General features: G+C 38.9%; 1 protein-coding gene across 2 annotated transcripts in view; it reads right to left on the bottom strand.

Moving 5' to 3' along the window:
- Window positions 1-11288, bottom strand: part of rgs19 (regulator of G protein signaling 19) — an 83624-nt gene extending 72336 nt beyond the window's left edge. For both annotated transcript variants that reach the window (XM_055165622.1, XM_055165623.1), the window contains exon 1: window positions 10977-11288. In XM_055165622.1, the coding sequence (XP_055021597.1) occupies window positions 10977-11033 (57 nt within the window). In that variant the 5' untranslated portion in view covers window positions 11034-11288. The remainder of the gene's footprint in view (window positions 1-10976) is intronic.
- Between the last annotated feature and the right edge of the window lie 777 nt (window positions 11289-12065).

Below are 12065 nucleotides of genomic sequence, written 5' to 3'. Positions count from 1 at the left end.
AATTAAATGACAGTATAAGTCCTTTTTTTTTTTTTTCAATGTGCAGTTGAGCATGTATGAGTAGCTTTGTGAGGTGCATTAAAAGACAGTTGGTGCATTATAATACAATAATAATAGCCTTGACAAAACTTAATCCAAAAAACTAACACTTAAAAGTGCTTAGAACTGTTATTTCTTCTTGTAGTCTGCACTGAAATGGAGCAAAGGATCATGGTCTATGTAGTTCACTCTGCCTTTTTTTAGCTATTGCTGTACCAGAACTCTTAATTTAAGCAAAGACACTTCGTAATTCAATATATTGTGATGGTACACGATGTTACTGTGAAAACTTTGACGATACAATATGATGATATTTCGGTTATTGTTACATCCCTCGTGATTTGTAGAAGACATTGTAGGGTTCCCACTCGTTTTCACTGACAAAATTTCAAAACTTTTCCATGCCAAGTGAATTTTCCACGACTTTACATGTGTAGGATTGATCATACTTTAGGGCTAAATATGACTCACCTTATAGTATGGTATTATAGTTTTTTAACATTCAAAATACTATCAATGTATTTATTGTCTTGTCTTTTAAACAAAAGGCGCATATGTTTGGAAATAATCATAATAGCCGAATGAGAACTTAACAGAACGCTGAAGTTGTGTGAAAGAGAAACTAAAACTCCATGACTTTTCTATATATGAAGGTGCATTATGTAACTGTTTGGGTGGAGGGGTTACCACTTGCTTGTCTCCATGGAGATATTATTACTTTGCCTGGAAAGTTTCACAATATGGCGACACTACTAGGCCAAATCACAGCTCAAATCTGTGGAAAGGCGAGCCAGGTGACAGTAAGAATTCAAGCTGCTCAGAGTTTTGCTTTTTGTTGAATGCCACACTGCGGAACATTCCAGGTGAAACTATAACACCTCCATGTAAACAAACAGGTACACAGTCCTTCCACCAGATCTACAAAAGTTACACAGTTACCTTTAACATCGCTGCTTTGGTGATTTGAGAACTGATTTGAGAATTTGAAGCATTTGTTTTGACAGTGACTAACCCTGCAGCCCTATCACATAGCAAACAGTATGCTGCTCAGCGTTGGTCAAATAAATAAAATACTGTGAAAAAGAGGAAGCAAGTATCAGACTGAATGGAGAAAGACGCCAGGAAGAGGAAGTATGTACCAATAGTCAAGAGAACGGAAAAACCCAGTTAGCAGTAGGCACATGAGCAACCCGAGGATACCCAAAGTTAGCCATGTAGGATTTTAAAGTAATAAACGTGGAAGATGTTGCAGCCGCACTGAAATAAATGAATTAACCTGTTTTCAAAACTGTATGGTCTGCTGATCAAATAAAGCTGGTCCCTTTCATTCTGTTTGAATCCGGAAGAGGCCACAGGGTATGAAAAACCTCTGTTCTCACTTGGGGCAGTCCAACCACAGTTTCTAATTGCTCAAATGCAAAAGAAAGCTCCTCTTGATAATTTTGCATCATTCAGAAAGAAATGTATCACTTCTTCTTCCTCTGAGATAAACAGTATTAGTGCTTTGATTACTGATTTTTTGTACAAATCTGTGCTTTCTCAGTCATTTATGTTGTTGCTTTTTCCACTTTTTATCATTTACGTGGTAGTAGTGGCTGTGATTAACAAACAAGGGCACAGGACTTTTGTTTTTGCAAGTCTTACCTGCACAAATTAACGCCAAATGAAAAAAGAGAAACAAGAAATAGGTGCGTGATGTCCTCTGCATACGGAAGAGACGTTATGAATAGTTTTATAGCTATGCGTGAGAACTACGCCAGGAGTCTCTAACCTTTTTCCTTGGGTGAGCTACCTACACAAAATTAAAATTCTAGAGAGCTACTCATTTTAGCCATCACAGGAAATAAAGTATACATAACAGCCATGGCAAGACTTAGATGGGGTACAGTTGGATAAAACATTATTTATTTATGGATGATAGATTTACAATAATAATAGGCATTTAATTAATCAAATTTGAGTTATTCAGGACAATACATGTGATTAAGAAATCCCTGGGCGAGCTACTTGGAAGGGGGTGGAGAGCCACAGGTTGGAGACCCCTGAACTACACAAACGATGCTCCAGCGTGAACAAGGTGAGTCGTACAGGCCAACATGGTGAAAAGACAAACGAATCACCTGAACGGAGACATCCAGAGCGTCAGGTGCTTCTCGCTCCATGATCCAGGTGCTTTAGTCCCAAACTCCACTAAAAGCTTCTGCTCTATGTGCACTATATTCTGTCAGTGCGTAGGCCATTTCAAACAGGTCCTAAACAGTAGCCAGGCTGGCGCCACCGAGTGCCTCTGCTCAATTTCATTTCTCTCCAACGACTAGATCAAAAATTAAAATACAATAGACGGTTCGCAAAAACCTTGGACGTGCAAGTTCGGGCACCAGCCAATCAGCGAAGAGCCATATATTCTGTGTCGGCAACGATTCCCGAGATCGAGAATTTAAAGCCGTAACAAAAAGAATGTTTGGTGAATTTTATCAAGGTTAAAGACATTATTGCCCTTCTTCCTACGGGATTTGGGAAAAGCTTAATACACATGTTAGCCTTTTTAGCAGCACATTACATACGTCACGAACAAATAGCAGCGATTGGTTAAATGATAAAAAGTACCTGCCTACTGTTGAGCCAACGAAATCTAAGGCTGCGAGGTCAGACAGTTTGTACAAAGTGAAACAAAGTGAAACGAACTAAAACCGGCTGATGAATCAGGCTGCCTAAACAGTGCACTTGAGTGTGAATAGTAAAATGAAGCGTGACTTTAATACACTACGCAAACAAAACTGCACATTTGCAGTCCACACCCCTGCTGTAGCGGTGCTCAACACATTTGTTTTATGTGCGCAGGTTTGAGTTAGCCAGGTCGGCGCCACCTAGTGCCTCCACTCAATTTAATTTCTCTCCAGCGACTAGGTCAGGAATCGGAATACACTAAATGGTTCGCAAAAAACACGGAAGTGCGAGTTCGGGCACCAGCCAATCAGTGAAGAGCCATACATTCTGTGATGGCAACGATTCCCGAGATCGAGGATTTAAAGCTGGAATAAAGAGAATGTTTGGTGAAGACGTTATTGCCCTTCTTCTTCCTGCGGGATTTGGGAAAAGCTTAATATACTAGTTAGTCCCGTTAGCGGTGCATTACATACGTCACATCAAACAGCAGCAATTGGTTAAATAAAAAACCTACACGCTTACCATCAAGCGAACAAATCCTAATGCTGCGAGGTCAGACGGTTTCTACGAAGTAAAACCGGCTGATGATTCAGACTAGTTTTGGGTGGGGTCGGGTCCCAATATTTTAACCCATTTCTTCGAGTCGGGCATCTCTCTGATTGGTTAACCCACCTGTCAGTCACGCCCTCTAAAATCAGGGAGACACAGGGATACAGCTCCAGATCCACTCGTCTTTGTAAAGTTTCGTCGTTGTAAAGCGGCTGAACAGGTGAGATAAATTGCCATCAGGAGCGTTGTTTTGAGAGCTGCTCTTGTAACTTGAGACTGCCACAGGAAATGGGCAGAAATACAAGTATACACTGAGTGAGTATAAATAGGGGCAGATGATATCCAAGACTGGATGGTACAGGATAAAGTTAAGCTCAAAATGTTTGGGTTTTAACTGTAATAAGAAAATGAACTTTATTTGGCTTTTTATGGGTGAGTAGTGCAGCAGTTCGTGGTCTGATTTCTGGATCTGTTTGCATATTCTCCCTTATACATAGAACCAAGAAAATTCTAGAGCTGTGTATTGCCGAGTATGTTGCTAAATGGAGGTTGCATAGTCTTGTTACTTCTCTAAACAACAGCTTGGACAAACTTAACCAGAAGAGCTTAAGTGAGAAAAACAAAACTGCTTGATCGAACCAGCAAAAATACACAGCACCATTTGACATTTTTCACATTTCAAACATTAAACTGTCCTAAATCTTGAAGTTTATTTCCGCTTTCCAGAGCCTGTTCGTCAAATTTCCTGTACACTAAGGATGTAACGATATCCGAGTCTCACGATACGATATCATCACGGTACAATATTTATTGCAGTATCGTGGGAAAGCTCACGATACGGTGGGGAGACTCACGATTAGGGATTTAACAATATCCAAATCTCTCTGTACGATATTTTCACGATATACATTTCACGGTACGATATTTATTGCGATATTTTGTGGAGGCGAACAAATAAAACTGTTAATACGCTACTTTTTCCTCTTAAAATGCCTCGACAAGACTTAATCCAAAGACTTAAAAGTGCTGAGAACTGTTATTTCTTCTTGTAGTCTGACTGAAATGGAGCAAAGGATCATGGTCTATGTAGTTCACTCTGCTTTTTTTAGCTATTGCTGCACCATAATTCTTAATTTAAGCAAAGACACTTGTAATTCGATATATTGTGATGGTCCACAATGTTATTGTGAGAACTTTGACCATACGGTATCACGATAGTCCGGTTATTTTTACATCCCTACTGTACAGGGACTGTAATAGGACAGAGTTGTACCAGTGGAGCAGATTGGCAGCCTCACTTTCGTCAGGGCAGCTGTGGCTCCAATAACAGTTCATCATCACCGAGTGCGGAGTGATTGAATAATGCAGTGTAGAGCGCTTTGGGTGTCATGAATGTGCTACAGAAATTCAACTTATTAATTAGGGCTGGGAGTCATTAAGAGGTTGCAGATACGATACATGCCTCGATACACAGGTCACGATACGATACATATCTCGATACAGTGAGCTTTTGGTTCGATATGATATATTTCAGATCGATAAAAAAAAAAAAAGGCTAAATTACGTCTGTGAAACTAAAAGTCTTTGTTAATCTACTTCTTGTGCAAAGTGAATATGAAACACACACATTTAAACCATCAAAATATCAGTAATTCGTCACTTTTACGATTTATTACTCGTCTATTTTTTACCACAAGACGCAAACAAAAGTCTATATGTGTCCTTGGGCAAGACATTTACCTGCCTTACCTCCTCTGTCCACTGTCAATCTTGAGTTTCCGCAATACATTTTAACAAAAAATTTAAGCAGCCTCCTCATAGAATCATAGAAAGTTCTGACTATAGCTCTTCAAATGCAACGTCAAGTGTAAATATCAGTGAATATCTCAAATTTGTCGCACAAATGAGTTTCCTTTCACTAAACAAACAACAAAACTGTAGCGCTGAAACAAAATTATTTAGTAAAATATACTAAATAAATAAAAGAATGAGAACTTCGCACATCGATTACTAGAGATGGGTGCGTCGGAGGAGAGGGAGCAGCCCAAGAACATAGAGAAAAAAATCCCGCACACCGTCCTACTTGCAAATTGTGAGATTTATTAGGACAAACTGTGCAACGTTTCGGCAGTCGGCCTTTGTATAAAGAAACAGTGCACTCATAACCCCATAATAATTTTTCTATTATTATTCAATGATTTTTCTATCAATAATTCATATTTCATTATTATTATAATTACACTGTATGTTGATTGTCTTTGTTTTCTGAATTATGGGGTTTTGAGTGCACCGTTTCTTTAGGACCTGTCACCCTTGGGTGCTTGCCACACCCTATTTAAGATGGCCACCTGAGCTGTCGTTCTGTTTGCCTAGTGCCGAAACGTTGCACGGTTTGTCTCACAATTTGCAAGTAGGATGGTGTGCGGGATTTTTTTCTCTAAGTAAAATATACCAAAATATACTCTTGGCGATATATCGATACAGCAACCCACAATATCGATACTGTATCAGCACATTAAACAATACGATTGATATTTTTGCACACCCTTAATATTATTTTATTAATTTTTTTAAATAAAAAGTTGCAGTTATTATTATTTTAAGTGCAGTGTCTTTTAGAGGAGGGTCAGTAAACAGTCAGCATTAAAATGCCTGAAACACGTTTAAATGAACGTGACTAGAGTCCGGTTGGGTCTTTCTGAGGTGCACACTTTGGGATTCAAACACTCAAACATTAGAGTCACAACTCCACACAACAGACTGAAGCAGCTGTGACTGCCTTCGACCAGAGACAACAACATCCAGAGTTACTAAGGAAATATCAGAATAGTTCATTGTTCTTTTGATAGTTGAACTCGATGACAGGGAAATAGTCACAGGCTTCCGCATAATTCTCATCTATCTACGTTTCCGACTAGATAAAATAAGTTTTATGTCTCTCATTAAACAAAATACATTTTAAAAGTCATTCAGTCTGTATTTTTAAGTATCGATGAGAGCAGCAGTGTCAATAAATCTTTAACAATATCCATCTCTACCTTTAACTTGTGAATAAACTGAACAAAAAAATGACTAACTTGTTGAAACACAATTTATTTCATTCTATTACCAAAACATTTATAATTGACACTTTTGACCTTCCAGTCCAGATAGAGAAGGTGAGAAAGCTGAATCATTAGAACGAATAACCGTCTTTGAACTACTGATGTAACAAAGATAAGAGTTTACTGTTAAAACGTCATATCCTTTTGGTAAGACACAGGATATGGTTATAATCAACATGATTTTCGCACTCAAGTAATACTGAGAAAGGATATGTTATGGTTTAGTGGAGATAGGCGCATTGATAAGCCAGTTTAAGTACAAATAAAAAATAATAAATACTAAAGCTGGCCTGCGCAGTTTATTTTAATTTTAATTTTAGTAAAAGCATGTGGTTTGAAGCAGAGTTCAGACTTTGCAGCAAGAAATTTGAATATTCTTTTTGTGTTTAAAGGTGTAATATGTCACTTTTATTTTTGATACCGGATCTGCCACCTGCTTGTCACCATGGAGACGTTGTTGCTATGCCTAGAATATTCAACAGTATGGCATTAAAGTGATCTATTTAGGATATATTCATCAATTGTACGTTATTTATTGTGCAAGAAACGTGTCCAAAAACATGAATTTTACTTTAAGTGTGGCTCCTGCTCCAGATCGGGCCTGGTGGTGCCATCTGCGTATCGCCATGGAGACAGATATATTTAAAGCCATACTGTGGAACATTCAAGACAAAGCAATGGGAGCTCAGCACTGACCATTCGCTCTAGTTCCAGAAGTCAATTTTCCATTCAGACTTTTCGAAAAAAAAAAAAAAAATTAATATTAAGAGTTCAAAGGTGTCCACAGATCTCACTCTTCTATTTTTATTTTATTTTATGATAATTATTTATGTTTTGATTTGTTTTTATTGTGGTTTTAATGTATTTCTTATCCTGTAAAGCACTTTGAATTACTTTGTGTATGAATTGTGCTATGCAAATAAACTTGCCTTGCCTAATATTCATAAGTCCAAGCATTTAAACGCAAAAGACAGACAAAATATTTATAAAGTTTCAGAAAAAGATTTTGATGTGATGTATTTCAGGGGCTGAAATTATCGAAATGTTTCTATTGAAGATGCATAGAGTTTAAAAATACAGTGGAGCACTTACCACATGACATCACAAGGTGGAAGTGTTTTCTGTTTGAGAGACGAACTCAGCCAAAATATACAGAATTTGTGTGTTAATTAGAGTTGTAACGATATCCAAGTCTCACGATACGATATTGTCACGGTGTGAACCTCACGGTACAATATTTATTGCGATATCGTGGGAAAGCTCACGATATGATGGGGGAGGCTCATGATTAGGAAAGTAACAATATCCCTTTATACTCCTTACTCCAATATCCCTTATGCAACTTTTCCTCTTAAAATGTCTTAACAAAGTCCTTGACAAGACTTAATCCAAAGAACTAAGGCTTAGAACTGTTATTTCTTCATGTAGTCCAGGCATGTCCAAACTATGGCCCGGGGACCAAATGCGGCCCTCAGACAAGTTTTTCTTGGCCCTCAGACTTCCAGGTGAATTGGCCCAAATTACATTCCAGCAACTGAAAAATAATTTTTTACTGCAAGTTTTTTGAAAATCTACCTTGATAAAGCCAATATTTCATATTTAGTGTGTGATTTTAAGGATCTTAGCATGAATAAAGACTGATGCCTCATTCTAATGTGTTAAACATGCACACATTTCAATTATTCCCTGTACTGAGCATCAGTCTACAGCCTCAATCAGCCCTCTGCTTCATCTGTGTTTAGATATGTGGCCCTTGATGAAAAAAGTTTGGACACCCCTGATGTAGTCTATGGTGAAATGGAGCAAAGGATCATGGTCTATGTAGTTCCCTCTGTCTTTTTTAGCTATTGCTGCACCATAACTCTTAATTTAAGCAAAGAGACTTGTAATTCAATATATTGTGATGGTCCACGATATTATTGTGAGAACTTTGACGATACGATATCACAATATTTCAGTTATTGTTACATCCCTAGTGTTAAACATGTTAAACTTCAGGTCGAAACATGTTGGCTTTGGCCATTTAAATAAAGGCCTTTTACTATATTTTTCCTCGTGTGATTTTTTACTATTTTGGAGTGCCTGGAGTCCTGTTTTGTTTGACAACTTCAGGCTTGTTTGTGATGAGGAAACAACATTATAACATAGATCATTAAATATATGGGCTCTTTAAGTTGATTAAGTAAACTTGGTAGAAACTCCACCAGACACAGGGAGAACATGCATGCCAACTGAACCTCTGACCACCTTTCTCTCTTATAGTTTTCTGCAAGACCATTTAGAATTCTGCCCCTTGTTCTGTTTATTTTGAGAATGTCCCACTATTACTTCATACACTGATTCTCACATAGAATACTTTTTTTTTTTTGCTATGAAATCAAGATATATTTTAGTGTAGGTTACTTCCTTTCAGGGTTGTGATATTGGCACCTATTGCTCTTCTAATCTGTGCACTCAATTAAAGGTGCATTGTGTAACTTTTCTGGTGGAGGGTCCGCAACCTGCTTTTCTCCATGGAGATGTTATTGCTTTGACAGAAATAGGGTTGAGTATCATTAAGAAGTTGCCGATACGATACATATCTCAATACTCAGGCCACGATACGATACATATCTTGATACAGTGAGCTTTCGGTTCGATATAATACATTTCAATTCGATTCGATACGGTTCAATAAAAAATAAAGGCTAAATCACGATTGTGATACTAAAAGTCTTCTGCAAAGTTCATATGAAACACAAACATTTAAATAATCAAAATAGTGAAAATGTCAAATGTGTCGCATGAACGAGTTTGCTTCCCCTGAACAACCAACAAAACTGTAGGTCTGTAACAAAATAATTTAGTAAAATATACCAAAAAATACTCTTGGTGATATATTGATACAGCAGCCCATGATATTGATACTTAAACGATAAGATATATCAATATTTCAGTATTTTTGCACACCCCAAGTCAGAAATGTTTCACACTGTGGCTTTAAACCTTTCTATCTTCCTGGAGACCAAACCAGGCCAAGTTACAGGTCAGATCTGTGGAGAGGCGACCCCGCTCACAGTCAGAATGTCCGTTTTTCTAGGTATTTTTAAGATATAAAACCACCTGTAATTGAATGAAAGTAAAGTAGAGTTGAATAAAGCCATACTGTGGAGCATTCAAAGCAGAGAAATGACATATCCATAGCAACAAGAAGGTGATGGACCCACAAACGAAAATTAAAATGGTATTATTGCAGTTCCTATGGGGAAAAACAACAAAACTAAACTAAACAAAAAAACTCAGATATAATTTCGAAGTGTATAAAAGAAATGATTTCATACACTGCTTAATATTTGTCAGGTTTCAGGTTTAAACCAGTCCAGGACTAAGAAGAAGAAAGTAGATCTAAATCTGGACTAAATCAGGTCGAACCCAAGACTAATCTGGCCTAAACCAGGACTTAACCAAGAACTGTTAGGACTAAGGTACAAGGTAAATTCTGTATTGAACTAAACCAGGAATAAACTAGGTCCAACCACGAACCAAACCAGGACTAAATGAGCAAAACCAGGACTAAATGAGCTAAACCAAGACTAAATCAGGTCGAACCCAAGACTAATCTTAAATCAAGACTAAACCAAGAACTGTTAGGACTAAAGTAGTAGGTAAATGTGAATGTGTATTGAACTAAACCAGGAATAAACTAGGTCCAACCGAGAACCAAACCAGGACTAAATGAGCTAAACCAGGACTAAATGAGCTAAACCAAGACTAAATCAGGTCAAACCCAAAACTAATCTGGCCTAAACCAGGACTAAACCAAGAACTGTTAGGATTAAAGTACTAGTAAATTCTGTATTGAACTAAACCAGGGATAAACTAGGTCCAACTGAGAACCAAACCAGGACTAAATGAGCTAAACCAGGCTTAAATCAGGTCAAACCCAAGACTAATCTGGTCTAAATCAAGACTAAACCAAGAACTGTTAGGACTAAGGTACTAGTAAATTCTGTATTGAACTGGGCCAGAACTAAACCAGGAATAAACTAGGTCCGACCAAGAACCAAACCAGGACTAAATGAGCTAAACCAGATCTAAATCAGGTCAAACCCAGGACTAATCTGGCCTAAACCAAGACTAAACCAAGAACTATTAGGACTAAAGTACTGGGTAAACTCTGTATTGAACTAAACCAGGAATAAACTAGGTCCAACCAAGAACCAAACCAGGACTAAATGAGCAAAACCAGGACTGACTGAACTAATTTCCTTACTGAACTAAACTTAAACGAGAGACGTATGTGCACGCGGCTACGTCCGTGGTTACGCTGCTGAGGAGGAGTGAAGGTGCTACTGAAGGAAAGGAAACGAGGGATCGAGGAGGTAGGAGAGGAGGAGGGGGCGGAGGAGGGGGAAGGTAGTGGGAGGGGGGAGGGAGGGAGGAGGTATATCGCGGAGAGACCGACCTTTTCCTTAACACCGGAGCGAAGGGAAAAGCCCTGCCGCTGCCTGGAGCCCGAGCCACGGCCACGGCCACCCCCCTTCCCCCCCCCCCCCCCGGAGACCGCTGAGGTGTTGGGTGCCCCCGGTGCGCTATGCAACCCCCCCACCCCCCTCCAAACCCCAAATTTACACTCACAATTTCGGCATGAAGAAGGTCCGGAGGGCGGTATCCGTTGCGTTTTCGGAGGCACATCCGTATGCTGCTTCTCTTCGTCGCTTCCTCTACCGCTTCGCACCGCCGCTTCGGGTGCGTTTTTTCGCTCCGCGTAATGACGGAGGAGGCCGGGGTTTCGTGCGCACCGTGCCGTCCGCCGCTGGTGCCGCTGGACCGGGGAGAGCGAGTCCGTGTAACCGCCTCCTCCCCCTCCGCCGCTCGGGTTTTTCCCACAGACTGTGCCGAGAGACGCGGAGAGAGAGCCCACTCCGATCACCGCCCTGGCTGGCTCGCTCCGGCGGCCGTGCGCATGCGTCGAGCCACCACACGTTCATTCACATCTACGGTGCTCCACTATTTCGCAATGGATGCTCTTAAACCGAGAGTTTTATTGAATTAAAGTCAGTAGTTGGAATGCTACTACTACTATAGACTACTGCTACTTCATAACTATCATAACAATTGTGATTTAAACAAAGTATTACTGGAATAAGTGAGCAGATATTATTGTGTTGTGCAGTTTAAGCAGGCTTTATAGAAGAATAATCGGTAGAGATTGGTTGCAGGCTGTGTTGATAAAGGTCTAGCTTTTTGTTAATGATTAATTACGTGTTTTATTAAGTTGTAGCAATCAGTGGTACCAAATAAATAAATAAAATAATAAACATTAGTCACAATTATAGTGGCACTGATAATTACAGTAGTTACATTTGATTGTTGCGACATCAACAAAATGCATGTTTCCATAGTTTAACTTGAATTATAATATCGATAATAATCAGATTTAGGTTTAGAAACTTGACAGGCTACTCGTGAAGTTTCATTTTAAGAACTTTAGTCAGAACTTTCTATGATTCTATGAGGAGGCTGCTGAAAATTTTAGTTAAAATGTGTTGCAGAAACTTAAGATTGACTGTGGACTGTGGATCAAGACAGGTAAAGTGTCACATATGGACTTTTGTTTGGGTCTTGTGGTAAAAAATAAACAAATATTAAATCATAAAGTGATGAATTACTGATTTATTATCATCATAAAGTAGAGTTTTAGCAGGGTTATGTAATATAAGTGGA

The sequence above is a fragment of the Boleophthalmus pectinirostris genome, unplaced genomic scaffold (assembly GCF_026225935.1).
Source record: "Boleophthalmus pectinirostris isolate CB_2022bp ecotype Guang Dong unplaced genomic scaffold, ASM2622593v1 HiC_scaffold_8, whole genome shotgun sequence".
Taxonomy (NCBI): Eukaryota; Metazoa; Chordata; class Actinopteri; order Gobiiformes; family Gobiidae; genus Boleophthalmus; species Boleophthalmus pectinirostris.
Note: the sequence above shows the minus strand (reverse complement) of the source record. Positions and strands in the feature narration are given on the sequence as shown.